Source organism: Epinephelus lanceolatus, chromosome 6, assembly GCF_041903045.1.
Source record: "Epinephelus lanceolatus isolate andai-2023 chromosome 6, ASM4190304v1, whole genome shotgun sequence".
Classification (NCBI taxonomy): domain Eukaryota; kingdom Metazoa; phylum Chordata; class Actinopteri; order Perciformes; family Serranidae; genus Epinephelus; species Epinephelus lanceolatus.
This window is the reverse complement of record NC_135739.1, coordinates 9663374-9684545: the sequence shown is the minus strand read 5'-3', so window position 1 is coordinate 9684545 and position 21172 is coordinate 9663374. Positions and strand designations below refer to the sequence as shown.

Here is a 21172-nt window from a genome sequence, read left to right as displayed (position 1 = left end):
GTGTGTATTTGTCATGTCAGGGGCCACATGTATAAACAATGCGTACGCACAAAAAACATGTGTACACATTTTTCCACACATTAACAGGTGTTCATAAAGGAAGCGGTGAGAATGTGTGCACCTCACGCATACCACACATAGCGTGCACACAGTATTAGCTGAGATAGTTGCAAGTGAAATGAAGGTAAATCTTAAATTTAAGGTGAGAAAAAATACATAACACATTGCTTTCAGGTTGTGTGCCAGTTTCACTGATTGTGTTAATGTTTGTGCATGCTGCACAGCGTTCAGTAAAATGTCAAAGAAAGACACATTTATAAACTTTATTTAAAATTATGTCTGATTCATGTTTTTATTTACATTTGAGTAACAGTCTTCATTTTAATGTTTGTTAAATTTGATCCTGAATTGTGGCACACGCTGTAAAGTCAGTTGGGACATGAGCATTATGAATATATCATCGATCATCCTTCTGACGTTTAATAATAATGATGATTGATATTTTTGCATAATGATGGTTTGCAGAAATGTGTGATAAATTAGTGGTACAGACGCTACAAATATCCACGGTCGTGCGTAATGACAGCTGCTCTGGCACCGTTGGAGAACCTCACCGATGCAATGTGATCAACTGCACTTTCACTGATCGTGTTGTTCTTCTCATTGACAGGTCTAAGAAATGATGATAGGGCACAAGTATCAATATGAAAACATATGTTTAAAGGCGCCATCTATTTGTGGTGAACTGTGGGTGTGGAGATTAGGCTTGTGCACGAGTGGAGATTTAGAAAACAGATTAAGGCATACATGCGTCTACTAGGGATGTAACGATATGGAAAATTTGATATCTCGATTATAGTGACCAAATTATCACGGTAAACGATAATATTGCGATATTTTTTTAAGCACTGTAAAATGTCCAAAAAATAGATACATTGAAATAACTTCACTAAATCTTGTAACTTCCTTATCATACTAAAATGTTAACAGCCAAAATCTTACATTAAAATGAAACTTTCACATTAAAGGGGCAAGGGATTGGCACAGCAACAGAAAATTTTATTTTAAATTAACAAAATATGTAAACACATTACAGGAGCAAAGCTTATTTGTCTGGTGCATTTTAACAGTCAGCAAAACATGTAAACAATTTATATATTATTTATTTATTAGCACAAGAGGAAAAATATATATAAAACAAAACAATGCAAGAGTAGAACAAAAGACATACAATATATAGAATAGATATCACAAATGTGCAGGAGAAACCATAAAAACCCTAAGGGCAATGGTCATCACTACACAGAAAAATTCACACATTATAAGTGTGCATGTGAGTCAGAGGATTACATGTATGAGAAAAGGAGTACATGCTCTCGGTCAAAGGTTAACATGACAGCGTTTTATGTTGTTTCCTTGAGCTTATGTCAAGAAAGCATAACTGGCCGTCTATATCGATTCTAGCTCGCCACACAATAACCATAATCACAGTGATTCAATCATAGTTGATCTCAATTAGCGTTACGTTACGTCGGTTTATATTCTGTCGGCGCCGCTCAGTGTTTTCAGTTTCGTTTTGAAACACTTAGCAACATAGCTGCTAATACAGCTATTAGCTACTCAGCTAGTATTAGCTCCTAAGTAAACGAAAACGGAAAACCTAGTCACCATTTAGGAGGACAGATACGGCTCAAATGTCCCGTATACGTTGAGAGTTACACATTATGACAATCTCAGTAAAACCGAAGTCCCTCACACAATAACTGACATTTCCATGGCATAACTTGCATTGGCTGTAAAGCTGTGGATGACGGTCACGGAGATGAGCCAGTAGATTTGTAGTGTTGCTACCCTTCGCAGGAACTTTCTTTCTGCATGTTCTGCACACAGGATAGTTGTCCTCCACCAGCTGTCCCTCGGCATTCTTCAGAAACCCAGAGTACAACCAGACCTCAGACGTTTAGTTGGGGGGAAAATGTCCTGAGTGCCGCTTTCGCCATGTTTTCATTCTTTGTGTTTACACATGCTACGCATTCACGCAGCGCCTGCATCGCGAGACTTGAATGGGGCTGTTATTACATATCCTGAAAATTTACCGTAATATCGGTAATCGTTACATCCCTAGCTTCTAATGTTACACAGTTTTATACATGTGGTCCCTGGAGTCAGAATAGGAAACATGTTTAGCCTGGCATAGAACACGTATGGGAAGCAGCATTAGTAAAAGAATTATTCACATCCCTTAGTGACGTAAATGTACTAAAACCACACTATGAAAATACTCCACAACACATAAAAGTCCTGCATGAAAAACCTTACTTAAGTAGAAGTATGTAGGTATTACAGCAAAACTAAGTATCAAAAGTAAAAGTATTGACTGTGCATTTAAATGTTCCCTGTCAGTGTTTTACTTATTTTTTGGATTAATATTACCGCTGCATCAATGTGTACGTTGCATTTTACTGCTGTAGATGTTTAAGGTTGGGCTCATTTGAATTTCTTTATATACTGTTGGGTAGTTTAATCCACAGCAATGCATCATATTCTATAAGAGCATCACATATTTGTAGCATGGCTGTCCTGTCACAACCACACATCTCTAAAAAGTCATGTTTTCATGGTGTCAGAAAAACAGCCTGTTTTCAGCTGTGTGATGATGCATTACTTAATCACAAACATCCATGTATTTGTTTTTAAGGGACAGGAAATGGATGAAAAACTGTAATCTGTAAAGTAACTATAGCCAGACCAATGTAGTGGGGTAAAAAGATATTTACCTTAGAGTAGTGGAGTAGAAGTATAAAGTTGCATGAAAGGGAAATACTCAAGTAAAGTACAAGTCCCTTAAATTTGTACTTGAGCCCAGCTCAGACCAGAGATTCACAATGAGATGAGATGAGTTGAACAGGCAACTACTCGCAATGCACTGTTCTGCAACGTTCTAAAAATCTGCTGGTTCACACCAGTGCAACTAGATGAGATGGTGAGTCATCTCTATGCAACAACTCTCTGTGCTTCCATTTTGATTTGCAGCTTTTCAGACTTATTTTGTGGCTGAATATTTTTTGTAGTTTCTTAAAATATGAGTGAGGATTGTGATAGTAAGATACTGAATACAGTTGCATTTGTAGTAGTGATTAAACAGCAAAAAACATATCACACCACTGCAACTTTTCTCTTCAGTGTTCTGATATGGTTTTGTCTCGTTGTGAATCATTGTTCTGAGCTGGGCTTCGAGTACAGTACTTAACAACCAGCTTAGATCCATAAAAAGTGGAAAAATAAATCTGAATTATTTACATGTTGTATCCTGTTGTACTGGTCATCAAATAAATTCAAAGTCTCACAAGTCACTTTTGACCAAGCTAGGCTAGCAGTTCCCGCTAGTGTTTGTGCTAAGCTAGGCTAAAGAAACCTTGAGCCAACTTCTTGGATTAGACAAGGAAAGGGCATTTGGTCTGCTTTTTCAATTCTTTTTTCCTGGTTGTAGCCATAACCTCTTGAAAGCACTAATGACTTGCTTATTTCCACATTTGGACATAATTACTTGACACAAACACCTCTTGTGTCAGATTATAGCCGTATTTCTTCTGTCCTCTATGACTCCAATCCTTTCATCTAACAGAGCCTGTTTTTGCTGCCAGCTAACCTCTGCATGATGCTCCTTCAGGCTGCTGCCTGCTGGACTGGACAACTTGCTTTCCCTGCTTGCTCTCTGTCTCTCTGTGATGCGACTGCTCCCTCTCTCCTTCCAGGTTCTGCTGGCTCTTTTAACATGTCAAACTCCGGGGACTTGTTCATGAGCGTGCAGTCTCTCAATGGGGACTCGTACCAGGGGGCTCAGGTGGGAGCCAACGTGCAGTCACAGGTAGGGCCGCGAGCTGCACAGTTGATAATACAGGGGCAGACCCATCTCACTTCCCAGTAGACATTTTGACTTTTCATGCACAGGTGTGACTGTTGTCATTAAACCTTTGAAACCTGGATTGACATCAGTTTTCCTCTGCTGCATTGGGACGCCTTTCACTCGCATTTAAACCTTTAAAAGTTCAGCAAATTGGTTTGATATCTTTTGAAAAACTTGGAAAAAATGAGCAACAGGAAAATGACTGAAAATTTGCTATAAAGGAGGAATAATAGTATGATATTATACAATATATTATATAGATATTATACTCTTTTTGCATATTTTCAGGTAATTTCTTAACTTTGTACTTACTTCTTGCAATTTTGGGGCCATTTCTTGTCAAATTGCTCATTTCCTTCACGTGTTTTTGGAAGAAATCTAACTTATTAGCTCTGGTTTCAAAGGGTAAATTGGACTAATGGCGTATATAAGTAATATCATAACTCTAATTCAGTCCAATAAGCTAAAGGCGCTATAAACTGTTTGCTAGCATTTGGTTTTTACTTGTTAGCAGGAGAAATGGACTGTAGTTAATTGCATTTATTCTTGCATTATATTCTATTAGATTAAATGAGCTCTATATTCCATTCAGAATATTAACATTGCAGCAAACCACTATCTGCTATGTAAAGATATAGTGGAGTCTGTGTGTGTTGTAATCTGAGCTCCTCTGTTCTTTGTTGTGGTCATGTTATTAGCACTGTTCTTGCTGTTAGACCCGTTAGCTGCTAGCTCAGCCACCTCCATGTTGAGAGCCATGTGCAGACAATCCTGACTCACATTCTGAATCGTAGATATGTTCTGAATAAGGGCTGCACGATACGCATAAAAGCCATATTGTGATAATTTTGACGGATATTGCAATGGCGATATGAGTCATGGTTTTTGTGGGAATGGGCATTTTTTCATTTTATTTTCACTGAAAATATATATATAAAAAAATGATGATGATGTGTGTTTGTTCTGAGGTCTGTACGAAAAGCATGCTCCCATACATCTTGAATATGATTTGTTGGCTGGGGCATCTCTGAACCTCACATATGGGCAATTGGCATGGGGCTATTATGAAACCCTTTGACAATCCAGTAAAGGGCCTATTTTTGCAGCTCATTTACTACCCACATGGGCTCCACATACAAATGCTGGCTGGGTAGCACCTCAATGCTTTATTAATGATGGTATTTGTGACACAGTTTAGCCTCATCAAAAAATTGCAGTTCCTCCAATTTGGATATTGCGCTTGGCCATGTTGAGATTTCGAGAATATTTCGATTAAATGTGCAGCCTCACTCACTCACTGAATGTGGTATAGAGCTCCTTTAATACAGACAAACACTGAGTAACATAACTTAATCATAGCATATATAAGCCTAGATTACACATATAGTTGTTGACTCTGCTGCTATTACTCACACCACTGTCACTTTAGCAGCACCACTCACTATTTCTTTTTATATTTCTTATTTCTGCCCTTGTACTGCTACAGCAGCCGAATTCCCCCACTGGGGCTCAAAGAAGGTGCATCTTATCTTAGCAAACAGCTACAAACGTAACACATTAGTTTTTGTTTTTTTCCATTTCAACTTTGAGCGAATGCAGAATTAGTCATGTTTTCTTGATTTTTAGCTTTAACTGCTGATTCTTAAGGAGTTTACCTAACATTAACTTTTGCTGTTTGAATATATTTTGCCAACTTAAATATTAAAATCCTTGCTAGCATGAGAGCACTCTGGGGTTTATTGCTCCCACATGAAACACATTGATTCAACTTCAGTTCCACTACATATGTTTTACCCTGGTCATGCACACCCCCACTGCAGTATGTGTACGTCCCCAAAGAGGAGCCGACCCAGCAATATAAAAACCACTAACTTACTTGTACCTACCAGAGCCATCATTAATGTTATTAATTATAGCTGCTGGTTTTCCTGTGATGACAAGTTAGAATGTCTGCTGTGACAATACTGCACAGGCTTGTACTGGCTCCACTGTGGAGCTTCTTCACAGTCTCAAGGGCAGACTGTTTTCTCACAGCCATGTAAATAGTTTTTATTTTAACAAGCGAAAAGCAAAATTCTTTTTATCTTAAATTTCCTTTTTGTTTGATTGGACCCTTTTGTCTCCAACTTGCAACAGTGTGCTTTTGTCTGTCTCGTCGTCTCGTCATCCCTCTGTTGTTTCTCTTGTGTTGACTCTGACCTTGCTTTGTTTGTTGTTTCTGAATGTTTCAGGTGGATACCCTTCGCCATGTTATCAGTCAGACAGGCGGATACAGTGAAGGACTCACAGCCAACCAGATGTACAGTCCGCAGGGCATCAATGTAAGGATTCTTTTTTTTTTTCTTCTTTCTCTCCCTACCAATTATTTCAAAGCCATAGGGCTCAGAATGCCACTTAGTGGGACTTGTCTCTGCTCCATGGTCACCTAGTTGATTGCTGCTGTATCACTCGCGCCATGGGCAGCCCGCTGCCCGGCGTACGCAGGCGTGTGGCCGGCCACACACATGCAGAGCCGCCGTCTGAGCCTGTCATGTTGGATCAGGTCTGGCATAGCACCTGCAGCCACGTACAGTCAGCCGTGAGCGAACTGCACAAACAGGTGACACCTCCTGCACTGGACTTCAAATCCCTCTGACCACCTGACCCGTGATTAGCAGCCCCGGGGCCAGAAGCTCCCATTAAAGCCTCCCAACACAACGCCGCTGTCCTGCTAAAAATAAAACCTCACGCCACTGGAAACAAATCCTCATGTGCCATAGGGGTGTGTTCCCCTCATGTTTGTCTTATTTTGCAGAAGAGTTCGGGGGTAGAAGTGGGGGTTGTGGAGGAGGGGGGGTTGGGGGTTTGCTCGCTGGCGGCTGCAAACAGTAGGGAAATTCACAGCGACAAGCCGTGTCGTAAAGGGGAAAATCGATAAGACAGACACAAGGAGAGCAGAGTGTGGACTTGGGACAGCAATCCAAGCGCATTGCTCAGATCATGTTCCTGCCACACTAATGGCCCTGACAGCGAGCCGCGCTGAGAGGACGAGGACGGTCACAGCCGCGGCTGGGTTCCTCCGCTGTCTTCGTCGTGCCTCAGTGGCCATATGATAATCAGATGAAATGTCTCCCGTATAAAAACATGTATGTGTATTCAAATAGGCTTCCTGGCTGCTCCGAGCGCATCCCACAGCCAGCTGTGGTAGCCCGGAGAGGCCACTAACGTATTCAGGCCCTGTTCTTTCTCAGTCCTTTGACCTCACAGATACGGTTCTCCTTGGACGCCTGCTTGCTCTACCACATCTTACACTGCCACAATATGCTGTGTTATTCACTTTTATACCCTGTAAAGAAGCCCTGCAATGCATAATGTAAGAGTGGGATATCTGTCTGCCAGCCTGTTTGCCTGTGATTTATGGAGCTAAGGCTAGTAACTTACCAATTTGACTCTTCACTCGCCTTTTTTTTTCTTTGCTTTAATGTGTTCTCTGTAGTTTTGTTTTACATGATATTTTTCGAAGAAGGGGCATTTTCTGTCAGAGTTGTTTATCCCATGTGGTGGCTACATGTCATCAGAGTTTATCAACCTTTCCTGGCCTGTTGTAGTCCCAAAGATTTAGAGCACAGTGGAGGTCCACATGGATTACACTATAGCAATATACATTTTAAAGTTTTTAATTCTGGTTTAAAAGAATAGTAAAAAAAAAAACATTGTATAAAAAATGAATGATATATCTTGAAAATGACTTACAATAATACAATACAATACATCAGCATGAGAAGCAGGGCCATCATGATCTGGGAAAGGACCAGTTTTAACTGACACCTCCAATAATCCAACCCTCCAGGTAATGACATACTATACTATGACGTTTTTATGACCTTTTTTAACAACATACTATACTATGACGTTTATATCACTACTATGACGTTTTTATCCCTTTTTTCGACATACTATACTATGACGTTTTTATCCCTTTTTTCGACATACTCTATACTATGACTTTTTTCGACACACTGTACTATTACATTTTAAGGACTTTTTTTGACAAACTCAACAACGTCGTTTTTATTGCTTTTTTCAACATACTTTACTATGACATTGTTATCATTTTTTCACATGATGTTTTTATCAGTTTTTTCAACATACTATACTATGATGTTTTTATCAGTTTTTTCGACATACTATACTATCACGTTTTTATCAATTTTTCTGACATACTATACTATGACTTTTTTCGACACACTGTATTATTACATTTTAAGAACCTTTTTTTGACAAACTCAACAACGTCGTTTTTATCACTTTTTTCGACACACTTTACTATGACATTGTTATAATTTTTTCACATGGTGTTTTTATCAGTTTTTTCAACATACTATTCTATGATGTTTTTATCAGTTTTTTCGACATACTGTAGTATGACGTTTTTATCAGTTTTTTCGACATACTGTAGTATGACGTTTTTATCAGTTTTTTCGACATTCTATACTATGACATTTTTATCTTTTTTCCCGACATACTGTACTATGACTTTTTCCTACATACTATGACATTTTTATCACTTTTTTCGACATACTATACTCTGACGTTTTTCACTTTTTCCACCATTCTATACTATGACTTTTTTCGACATGCTATACTATGACGTTTTTATCACTTTTTTCAACATACCGTACAATTATGTTTTTATCACTTTTTCGACATCCTATACTATGACGTTTTTATTACTTTTTTCAACATACTATACTATGGCATTTTTATAACCTTTTTTAACAACTTACTATACTATGATGTTTTTTTCACTTTTTTTGACATACTATACTATGACTTTTTTCGACATACTATACTATGACGTTTTTATCACATTTGTCGATATACTATACTATGACTTTTTTTTTTTTTTTTTTTTGTTAAGATTTTTTTGGGGGGGGACATTTTGCCTTTGATCAATAGGGCAGTTAAACTTGAAAGGGGGAGAGAGAGAGGGAGTGACATGCAGCAAAGAGCCATAGGCTGGAGTCGAACCTGGGCTGCTGCAGCAACAGCCTTGTATGTGGGGTGCCTGCTCTACCACTAAGCCACCAACGCCTCATACTATGACATTTTTAATCTTTTTTCGCCATTCTATACTATGACTTTTTTCGACATACTATACTACACTATGACGTTTTTATCACTTTTCTCGACATACTATACTTTGATGTTCTCATCAGTTTTTTTTTGACATACTATACTATGACTTTTTTTGACACACTGTACTATTACATTTTTATGACTTTTTTCGACAAACTAAACTGTCATTTTTATCACTTTTTCAACATACTTTACTATGATGTTTTTATCACTTTTTTCAACCTACTATACTATGACCTTTTTATGACTTTTTTCAACATACTATACTATTATGTTTTTATCACTTTTTTCGCCATTCTATACTATGACTTTTTTCGACATACTATACTTTGATGTTCTCATCAGTTTTTTCGACATAATATGTTGTTTATAATGTCGTTTTTATCAGTTTTTCTGACATACTATACTGACATTTTTTCCACTTTTTCTACATACTTTCCACATACACTACTATGACGTTTTTATCATTTTGTTCACGTTTTTGTCACTTTTTTCAACATACTATACTATGTCGTTTTTATCACTTTTTTCGACATACTATACTTTTGACATTTATATCACTTTTTTTCGATATACTATGACTTTTTTATTCGTTTTTTTTCGACATACTATACTATGATGTTCTTATCGTTTTTTTCGACATACTATACCATGACTTTTTTATTACTTTTTTCAACATACTATACTATGACGTTTTTATCTCCTTTTTTTGACATAGTATAATATGACTTTTTTTCGGCATACTATACTATGACTTTTTTCAACATACTATACTATGACGTTTTTTTTCTGCTTTTTTCGACATACTATACTATGACTTTTTTCGACATACTATACTATGACATTTTTATCACTTTTTTAACATACTATACTATACTATGTCGTTTTTATCACTTTTTTCGACATACTGTACTATGACGTGTTTATCACTTTTTTCGACATACTATGCTATGACTTTTTTGACATACTATACTATGACATTTTTGTCACTTTTTTGACATACTATACTATGACTTTTCGACATACTATAGTATGACTTTTTTTTACATACTACACTATGACATTTTTATCACTTTTATCGACATACTATACTATGACTTTTTTCAACATACTATACTATGGCATTTTTATCACTTTTTTCAATATACTATACTATGACGTTTTTATCACTTTTTTCAACATACTATACTATGACTTTTTTCGACATACTATACTATGACATTTTTTCTGCTTTTTTCGACATACTATACTATGACTTTTTTATCACTTTTTTTCGACATAGTATAATATGACTTTTTTTGACATACTATACTATGACATTTTTATCACTTTTTGACATAATATACTGTCGTTTTTATCACTTTTTTCGGCATACTATACTATGACTTTTTTCGACATACTATACTATGACATTTTATCACGTTTTTCGACATACTATACTATGTCGTTTTTATCACTTTTCGATATACTATACTATGACGTTTTTATCACTTTTTTCAACATACTATACTATGACTTTTTTATCCGTTTTTTCCGACATACTATACTATGATGTTCTTATCAGTTTTTTCAACATATTATACCATGACTTTTTTATTACTTTTTTCAACATACGATACTATGATGTTTTTACCACTTTTTTCGACATAGTATAATTTGACTTTTTTCGACATACTATACTATTATTTTTTTCGACATACTATACTATGACTTTTTTTTTTTTTCACTTTTTTGACATACTATACTATGACATTTCTATCACTTTTTTGACATACTATACTGATGTTTTTATCACTTTTTTCGGCATACTATACTATGACATTTTATCACGTTTTTTTCGACATAGTATAATATGACTTTTTCGACATACTATACTGACATTTTTTCACTTTTTTGACATACTATACTATGACTTTTTTCGACATACTATACTATGACATTTTTATCACGTTTTTCAACATGCCATGAACTTTTCTTTCGGCATACTGTACTATGACATTTTTATCACTTTTTTCGACATACTATACTATGACTTTTTTTGACATACTATTCTATGACATTTTAATCACTTTTTTCAACATACTATACTATGACTTTTTTCAATATACTATACTATGACATTTTTATCACTTTTTTGACATACTATACTATACTATGTCGTTTTTATCACTTTTTTGGACATACTGTACTATGACGTGTTTATCACTTTTTTCGACATACTATGCTATGACTTTTTTCGACATACTATACTATGACATTTTTATCACTTTTTTGACATACTATACTATGACGTGTTTATCGCTTTTTTGGACACACTATACTATGACTTTTCGACATACTATAGTATGTCTTTTTTTTACATACTACACTATGACATTTTTATCACTTTCATCGACATACTATACTATGACTTTTTTCAACATACTATACTATGACATTTTTATCACTTTTATCGACGTACTATACTATGACTTTTTTGACATACTATTCTATGACATTTTAATCACTTTTTTCAACATACTATACTATGACTTTTTTCGGCATACTATACTATGTCGTTTTTATCACTTTTCAACATACTATACTATGACGTTTTTATCACTTTTTTCAACATACTATACTATGATGTTCTTATCAGTTTTTTCGACATACTATACCATGACTTTTTGATTACTTTTTTCAACATACTATACTATGGCGTTTTTATCACTTTTTTCGACATAGTATAATTTGACTTTTTTCAACATACTATACTATGACATTTTATCACGTTTTTCGACATACTATACTATGTCGTTTTTATCACTTTTCGACATACTATACTATGACGTTTTTATCACTTTTTTCAACATACTATACTATGTCGTTTTTATCACTTTTTTCGACATACTATACTATGATGTGTTTATCACTTTTTTGACATACTATGACGTGTTTATCGCTTTTTTGGACACACTATACTATGACTTTTCGACATACTATACTATGACTTTTTTCGACATACTATACTATGACATTTTTATCACTTTTATCGACGTACTATACTATGACTTTTTTGACATACTATTCTATGACATTTTAATCACTTTTTTCAACATACTATACTATGACGTTTTTATCACTTTTTTCAACATACTATACTATGTCGTTTTTATCACTTTTCAACATACTATACTATGACGTTTTTATCACTTTTCAACATACTATACTGTGACTTTTTTATCCGTTTTTTTCGACATACTATACTATGATGTTCTTATCAGTTTTTTCGACACACTATACCATGACTTTTTAATTACTTTTTTCAACATACTATACTATGGCGTTTTTATCACTTTTTTCGACATAGTATAATTTGACTTTTTTCGACATACTATACTATACTATGACATTTTATCACGTTTTTCGACATACTATACTATGTCGTTTTTATCACTTTTCGACATACTATACTATGACGTTTTTATCACTTTTTTCAACATACTATACTATGACGTTTTTATCACTTTTCAACATACTATACTGTGACTTTTTTATCCGTTTTTTTCGACATACTATACTATGATGTTCTTATCAGTTTTTTCGACATACTATACCATGACTTTTTAATTACTTTTTTCAACATACTATACTATGGCGTTTTTATCACTTTTTTCGACATAGTATAATTTGACTTTTTTCGACATACTATACTATGACATTTTATCACGTTTTTCGACATACTATACTCTGTCGTTTTTATCACTTTTCGACATACTATACTATACTATGACGTTTTTATCACTTTTTTCAACATACTATACTATGACGTTTTTATAAAATTTTCTGACATACTATACTATGATGTTTTTTGACTTTTTTCAACATACTATACTATGACGTTTTTATCACTTTTTCAACATACTATACTTAGTCGTTTTTATCAATTTCTCTGACATACTATACTATGACGTTTTTATCACTTTTTTCAACATACTATACTATGACATTTTCATCAATTTGTCTGATATACTATACTATGACTTTTTTCGAAATACTATACTATGCCGTGTTTATGACTTTTTCCAATGAACTATACAATGTCGTTTTTATCCCTTTTTATGACCTCTTTTACGACATACTATACCATGACATTTATGTATTTTTTTTTTTTTTCTTTTAATCGACTGTGAAAAAAAAATGACACAACACTCATAATGCATTCTATTTTTTCATTGTTTTAATGTCTAAGAACCAGAGACTGGTGCAGTGGTTAGCACTGTTAACTCATAGCAAGAGGGTTCCGGGTTCAAATCTGCCATCCGGCCCTCCTTTGTGGACTTTGCATGAACTCCCGGTGTCAGCATAGGTTTTCTCCTGGTGCTCCGGCTTCCCATGGTCCAAAGACATGCAAGTTAATTGGTGACTCTAAATTGTCTGTAGGTGTGAATGTGAGGCTCCAGCCCCCTGCGACCCTGTACCAGGATACGTGGTTATGGATAATCAATAAATGAAACAGAAAGACAGCACAGTGTTTGACACTGACGTTAGCTGCCCTCAGAAGTCAAGCAACCACGTCTGTTGGGGAATGGCAACACCACCTGTAGAAACAACATACAGACCTGCAGTACAGCATAATACAAGAACCACAAGTAATAATAATGTCAACTCCAGCCCCCATGTTGGGTCTCGAGACCAAAGCAGAGAAATTCTGTGCATCATGTTGATAATTAGATACATGCACACTCCAGTACCCAAGAAACAGTTTTACAGACATCCAAAGACAGACTTTATGAATGAAGACTGCAACAAATGATGAGAGAGTTTAAGGAAATATCTGAAATAAAAAAGACTGGATAATGACTGAGCGGATACATAATGCATGCTGTTGACGATTACAGCTGTAATTACAATTTTGAAACACGCAGAGCTCCACCAAAGTCAGACATTCTACAATCTGACCCCTCCGCTTTTGATTACTGTCTGCTGTCTTAAATAACAGGCTTTGAAATGAAAGGCTGTCGAGGACCATTCCCAGTTTTTCTGATGGCTTTAAACTTAACTATTAATATCCTAAATGCTCTTTAACAGGCCCGTCTCTGGCAGTGGAAAGGCCCTCATTGTATGTTAATTCCCGCTGTCAGCGTCATAATGAGTGCATATGACGCTGATTGTACTTGTTTTGTTTCAGAGGTCTTTTGGTACAATTTACATATATTATTCATATTATTTAAAGTGAAAGTGACAGGCATTTATTTCGAAACAAAATCTTGTACAGCTCGACTTTTCTTCTGTGTATTTTCTTCATTATACGAATTTGAGTGTGCAGCGTATGATGGGGTGTAATTTCTGCTCTCCATTTCTGCTCGGTTGAAAACATGATTTTTTTTCTTTATGTCAGTCTTTCTCTGAAATATAATTTGAGCTAGGTTAGCTTTTCCTCCAATCCAGGAGGCAATTTGGCTCAAGGCTGTGTGCAACTGTGTGGCGAATAGCTCAAAGTATCCGTTAACATACTACCTTGCCCTCAGGACTTCCATCCGTTGTCGCTTACTGTGTTTGACCCAGCTGCATTGAGTAATGAATATGAGAGTAATGGACTCACCCCCCCTACTGTTGTTCTCGTTTTTTCTCTCAGGCAAACGGTGGCTGGCAGGATGCTCCGACCCCCTCATCAGTGACTTCACCCACAGAAGGACCCGGAAGCGTTCACTCTGACACCTCCAACTGATCCTCCACCCCCCTCCTTCACTCCTCCGTCCTCTGCTTCCTAACTTCCTCCACCACTGCACCCCCAGACACACCTCCTAAAACTGAAGCTCAAACCCCCATTGGGACTGGACGTGACGTACTGTATGCAGTCACGCGGCGGGACACAGTTGGGGTCTGGGACGACATTTCCATCATTATGGACAGATATTTCACTTTTCCTATCTGGACTACAGTACCGCAGCACCGTTAGCAGCCTGCGTAGGGGACTCATATCCACACTTCACAGTTTGTACAGTTTCCACTTGATGTCCATGTTGCCTCTTTGTATTTCTCTTACATTATATATTCACACAGTAGGCATACAGTTAGCAGCGTAATGCTCCCCACGTCTTGTAAATTGAAATGCTTCCACACTACCTCTATTCGAAATAACAACAGAGAAAACATTTCAAGCGCTTCGGTTTTACAAATTTTTATAATTATTGGAATTTTATTGTACGATGCATCACGCCCTGTCATAACACCTCTGTCTTTATTACTGTGTTCACACATTTTGTTTATCTACAGTGCCAAAGTTCAACCCTGGAGGTGAATTTTGATACGTTTTTATTGCGTCATGTCCTTCCATTGTCCATGCCATACGTTGTTAAGTATCATTATGTTAGTCCAGTCATATTAGTCAGGTAATATCCATGTATTCAGCCTCGATTTATATAGTTTGTATTCAGAACTTCTACAACAGACAATGACATATAAGGCATTTTATATTTTATTGCCAGAGAAGCAGGTTTTCTGCTCATATGCAGTACAATGATAATGCAAAGAATTCACAATTTTTACGCAAGCAATTAAACTGAGTGCGACTCGAGAGGAGAGCTGAAGTTCTGTCACGCTTGTCGGCTGCATTTACAATATTCAAAAAATAATTGACCTGAAAAACTAAATCGATGACAACGTTAGCGGCAATTATGGCACGTCAATAAGAATTAAAGCACAATAAAGCCTAATGATTGATCTCGAAGGGTAACATTTGTAAATGTTGAAGAGAAAACAATACAGAGGAAATTTTATGATTTAACTATAGGAGTCGTATATGGAAGAAAAAGAGTGTACATACAGTCAGTGCATTGTCAGACATCGTCAGTGTGTATCAATATAGCCAAATACTGCTGGTAACCAAATCCAAAACAAAAATTGTAATTCAGATTTTAAGGCACCATGTTGCTGGGATTTTACTTTTCATTTGTGGGATTATATTTGTATCATCATCCTGAGACTGTGTTGGGACATTTTGAGCTCAGATTAAGTTTTTGTGTTTGCTCAGATTATTCTTTTCACAATAAGAGTTTCTTGACATATATATCCCCTTGCACGCTCGGGATTGTGGCACAAATATAACTCCATGCTTCGAAATTATATTTGTGTCATAATCCTGAGATCACAGTCAGACATTTTACATAAAAAAAAATAGATTTTTCTGTTTGCCAAATTAAATAATTCTTTGCACGATAACAATTTAACATATACTTTGTGTGAGAGCAAGAAAAATCATTCTCAGAATACTCCATCGCAAGCTCAAGATTGTGGCACAAATACAACTCCATATTTGCGGCATAATCTTGAGACCATGACAGGACACCTATGTTTGTGCTGAAATTAGATTTTTGTGTTATATTATCAATATACACTTTGTGTTGGCGCAAAAAAAATCACGTTAAAAAAATGCTATTGCATGCTCAGGATTATGGCACAAACTCTAAGCACTAACTCCGTATTTTGGAATTATATTTGTGTCATAATCCTGAGATCACAATGGGACATTTTGCGCTTAATTTAGATTTTTGTGTTTGCTTAAAATAAATTATTCTCTGCATGATAAGAATTTCTTTACATATACTTTGTGTCAGCGCAAAAAAATCACTTTTAAAATATCCCATTGCATGTTCAGAATTATGGCACAAACATGACTCCATATTTTAGAATTATATTTGTGGCATAATGCTGAGACCGCGTTGGGACATTTTGCGCTCAGATTAGATTTTTGTGTTACAATATTTCTTTACATATATTTTGTGTTTGTGCAAAAAATCACTTTCAAAAAATGCCATTGCACACTCAGGATTGTGGCACAAATACAACTCCATATTTTGGAATTATGTTTGTGTCATAATCCTGAGGCCACGATGGGACTTTTTGCGCTCAAATTAGATTTTTGTGTTACATTATCAAATTTTTTTAATCATACCTTGTGCTTGAAAATATCACTTTTTAAAAAAAATCCCATTGTGTGCTCAGGATTATGGCACAAATATGACTCCATACATATTCAGTGCAAAACACTTGAGGTTTCTCATCCCATCACTCCTGTTCTTTGATAACATAACGAACTACAGTGTTTGTGTTTTCAAGAGTCCCATCACTTTTTGTTTTGACACCACATCCATCAACACAAACCGATCCAAAATGTGAAATTAAAATTTGTGACCTTTGTTGTATGTACAGTATAGTATGTGGTCTAACATGTATACATGATTACAGTGGTCCTCATGAGATATCAGCATTTACATACTTTGATACCAAAAAAAGGCAGAATTTTTATCCTTTACATTGGGATCAGCTTTATCCACGTTTTGTTTTTCCTCTTTTTCGTAGGATTTTATGATCTACGGTACTAGTGAGCGTCTCGTAATGCTCCAGTACTCTGTATTCAAAGCCAAAAACATGCAGTTGGAATACAGACGTGTTTATAGACATTACAACGGAAACAAATACCCTGATGGCACACAAATCCAGATAATGTTTGGATATATTTTTATGTCTCCATTTTGTGAATAACTTTTTCATTTGATATTCTTTTGCTTTGCTACAGGACTGTTTTTTTAATGCTACCATTATATGTGAATTAGCCCAAGAATGCTCTATATACAGTATGTAGATATGCACCTTTACTCTTTTGTTTTTGCATCTTTGAATTTGGATGGTAGCCATTTTAACGCAGCCTGACGGAGTTCCAAATCCTGATTATTATTTTGTACTCAGACCACCGAAACAAGCCTGCCTCCAAGATGGCTACCGTCCGAATGAAGGTGACGTGAAAAGTTAATGTTAACATCGCCCTCCGGATTTGTTTTGAGCTTAACTCACGATAAAGAAATTCAACCCTGAGATCCCGACCAGTCATACAGCCTGACAACCACAGGTATTTTTTAACAGTCGTCAGTGTGTTTGTATTTATTACACATGTATGAAATCATGGATGTTTCAGAGCTACTGTCTGGAGGTCAACCACAGCATGATTCCACCAAACAAACTCATTTGGATCATTGGGAGCGGCTCCTCCTCCTCGACCGATCTGCTCAGTATTACAGTCGAGGGGCCGAGCACCGTTGAAGTGATGCACAGAACCTGCCTCAGTCGTGTCTTCTGAAGTCATTGGAGTGAATTGACAGCACCGGCCATGCAAGGCAAACACAAGGATTGTTTTTGCACCCCTCGGATGATAAGGAAAAAAAAAAAAAAAAAGGCTTAACTCTACTTTTCACATTGCCTGTCAAATATTATCGAAGCTTCATGTAATGATGCTTTTTAGTTTTTGAATATAAAAGGAGAAGAGACATGAAAAGAAAATGAACAATTTGTAAAACATAAAATGTTTTATTTGTTGCATGTCTTTTTGTTCTTCAATAAAATAACGTACTGCAGTGTTTTGAATGTTAACTTCTTTTTTATAAGGATTTCAGAGTGAAATCGTGGAGCCTTTTTCTTGACAGGTTTTAACTTTTAAGATCTCTGCGTATGTAAAAAGGTATCAAATGGAAAACTATTGTCTTTTTAATTCCAATTCCAAACCTGTTTTCTGTGGAGAAAAATAGCTGAAAGGTGTAGGTTTTATGGTCTCTTAATTTGTACTGGCAATGCGTATCCCAAATAAATAGTTTCTTTTGTTGCATAAATCTCAGTTTTGTCTTTTTTCATGTCAAGTTTCACCGCAGATGCACGACTGAATTTCATTCCAAACTTGTGCCTGGTTTCTCCTCCAGACTTTTGTAACAGGGTCAGGGTCAGGAGTCACTGTAGGATACAAGTTTACACGTTGTAGACTTGTCAGTCCGACACCTCTGGATAACATTGCACGTCTCACTTCCAACTATGCTACTGCACGCAGGCATTTTATCACCACTAACATAGCGCCGGAGCTCGGCCGAGCTGCCGAGGGTGTGAAGGGGACATTTTCACAGTTTTCGAAGTGAGTGAAAGCTGTGCGCTCCCGGCAGACAGAAGCCCCCCGCCCCCCCCCCTCTCCTCCCCACACCCAGGTCCCTCCGAGGCATGGTTAATGTGCGTTCCCTGAAAGAGGCGGAATCCACACTTATCTCTCTCCTCCAGATAAACCAGACAGGATGTCTGATTCTGCTCCTCCAATTCATCCGTCCCTGGGAAAGAAAAAAAAAGGGGTTGAAACATTAACTTGTGGATTAGGAAGAGGTTCCCAGGAGCATCCAAAATCAGAGAGCGTGACAGAGACTGTGGGAGTGACATATGCAAACATGATCAAGTGTAATTACATGGAGGAGCCTCCTTGTTTCTATCAAAGGGCCACTGTTTGAGGCATGAAAGGCAAGAAGTGCTGGACGTGTTTAATTTATTCATGTGCTCCCACGAACCAAAAGGCATTGTGAGGCTGATTCAGTCATTACATGGTGAAAAGGTGTAAATCCCATTCGGAGTAAAATCACTGTACGTTCTTTTGAATTTCTGATTCCTTTAACAAATAGGTTGGATAACATGCTACACCGTGACAAATGCTACGCAGGTTTTTAAGGAGACGACACTGATCATTATCCATTTTACATGGTGAGAAGATGCAAATCCAGTCGGGAGCAGAATCAGAAGTCTGGATTCTTTTATCCATTAACAAATACCTTGGCTGAAACAGGTGAAGAGTAAAATGAAACGTACCCTTAAAAAACCCACTGTATTATCTTTCCCTGACATTTTGTTAAAGGTCACTCGCTCTAAAAGTTAACTAGCTAATATCCATTTTAAAAGGAATAAGAATCACATGGCAGCTGTTATTATTTTTGATCTACTACAAGAAGTGCAGGATGTTCCCAGAAATCACTGATCTGATGATTTGTCAAAAGACGCATCAGTGTTCTTGTTTAAATCGGGTACATTTGGTTGGAAAATGGAGGTTTTTGAGATATCAAGGTGACATGAAGTTGTGTTTTAACAGGATTTTTGTGAACATGGATTTTGAGGAGCTCTTTTTTGTACGGGAGGGGGCAAGGGAGTGGTGAATGGCACGTTACCTACGTGAGATGCCTGCCAAGCTGCAGACCTCTGTTCAAGACCAACAAACAACAAAAACGGTTGCAATTTAATGAGTCATGGTTGTTTTTTGGGGACCTGTCTTAGTGACCCATGGCTGTTTTTTTTCTGAGGCATTTTAGGAACCAAATGTGGGTGTTTCAGGGACAAGTCATTGATTTTCCTGCTGCTTTTTACCCCCAAACATGAGTGTTTTTAGTGACCCGTTGCTGGTTTTCCTGGGGTATGTTACGCATTAAACATCGGGTGTTTTTTTTTGGAAACTGCCTTTGTTGTTACAGCTGTATTTTAGGCACCAAACGTGTTTTTTTTTTTGGGATTGGTCACTGTCTTTACAGTGTTTTTTAGCCCACAAACATGGGTGCTTTGGGGTTATATATCACTGGTTTCCTGAGGCACCTTAGGCACCAAATTTGGGTGTTTTTTCCAGTGTGGTCGCTATTTTTCCTGCAGCTTTTCAGTCCCCAAATGTGGGTGTTTTTGAGTGACCCATCACTAGTATTCCTGAGGCATTTTAGGGACCAAATGTGGGTGATTTTTAGTGATTGTCACTCTTTTTCCTTAGGCATTTAAAGGGACCAAACATGGATGTTTTTAGGGACTGGTCACTGTTTTTATGGTGCTTTTTAGCCCCCAAAAGTGGGTGTTTTTTGGTGACCCTTCGCTGGTTTTCCTGATGCATTTTAAGCACCAAACATGGATTTTTGGGGGAACAGTCGCTGTTTTCCCTGCATTTTTTTAGCCCACAAACGTTGGTGTTTTTGGCAGTATATCACGGGTTTTACTGAGGCATCTTGGGCACCAAATGTGGGTGTTTTTAGGGACAGGTCACTGTTTTTCCTGTGTTTTTTAGCCCCAAAATGTGGGTATTTTTTGGTGACCCATCACTGGTTTTCCTGAGGCATTTTAGGCACCAAACATGGGTGTTTTGTGGGGAACAGTCGCTTTTTTCCCTGCATTTTTTTAGCCCACAAATGTGGGTGTTTTCGGTGACATATCACTGGTTTTCCTGAGGCACCTCAGGCACCAAACCTGGGTTTTTTTTCCAGAGTGGTCACTGTTTTTCCTGCAGCTTTTCAGTCCCCAAAGATGCGTATTTTTTAGTGACCCATTGCTGGTTTTCCT

General features: G+C 36.8%; 1 protein-coding gene across 3 annotated transcripts in view; it reads left to right on the top strand.

Annotated features, from left to right (window-relative positions):
• LOC117253845 (pre-B-cell leukemia transcription factor 1-like) overlaps positions 1–15168 on the top strand; it is an 88460-nt gene extending 73292 nt beyond the window's left edge. For 2 of the 3 annotated variants that reach the window (XM_033621621.2, XM_033621620.2), the window contains exons 7-9: positions 3756–3868; positions 6139–6228; positions 14643–15168. In XM_033621621.2, coding sequence (XP_033477512.1) covers positions 3756–3868; positions 6139–6228; positions 14643–14735 — 296 coding nt within the window. In that variant the 3' untranslated portion in view covers positions 14736–15168. The remainder of the gene's footprint in view (positions 1–3755; positions 3869–6138; positions 6229–14642) is intronic. The other variant, XM_033621622.2, reaches the window with a different exon arrangement.
• The last annotated feature ends 6004 nt before the right edge of the window (positions 15169–21172 follow it).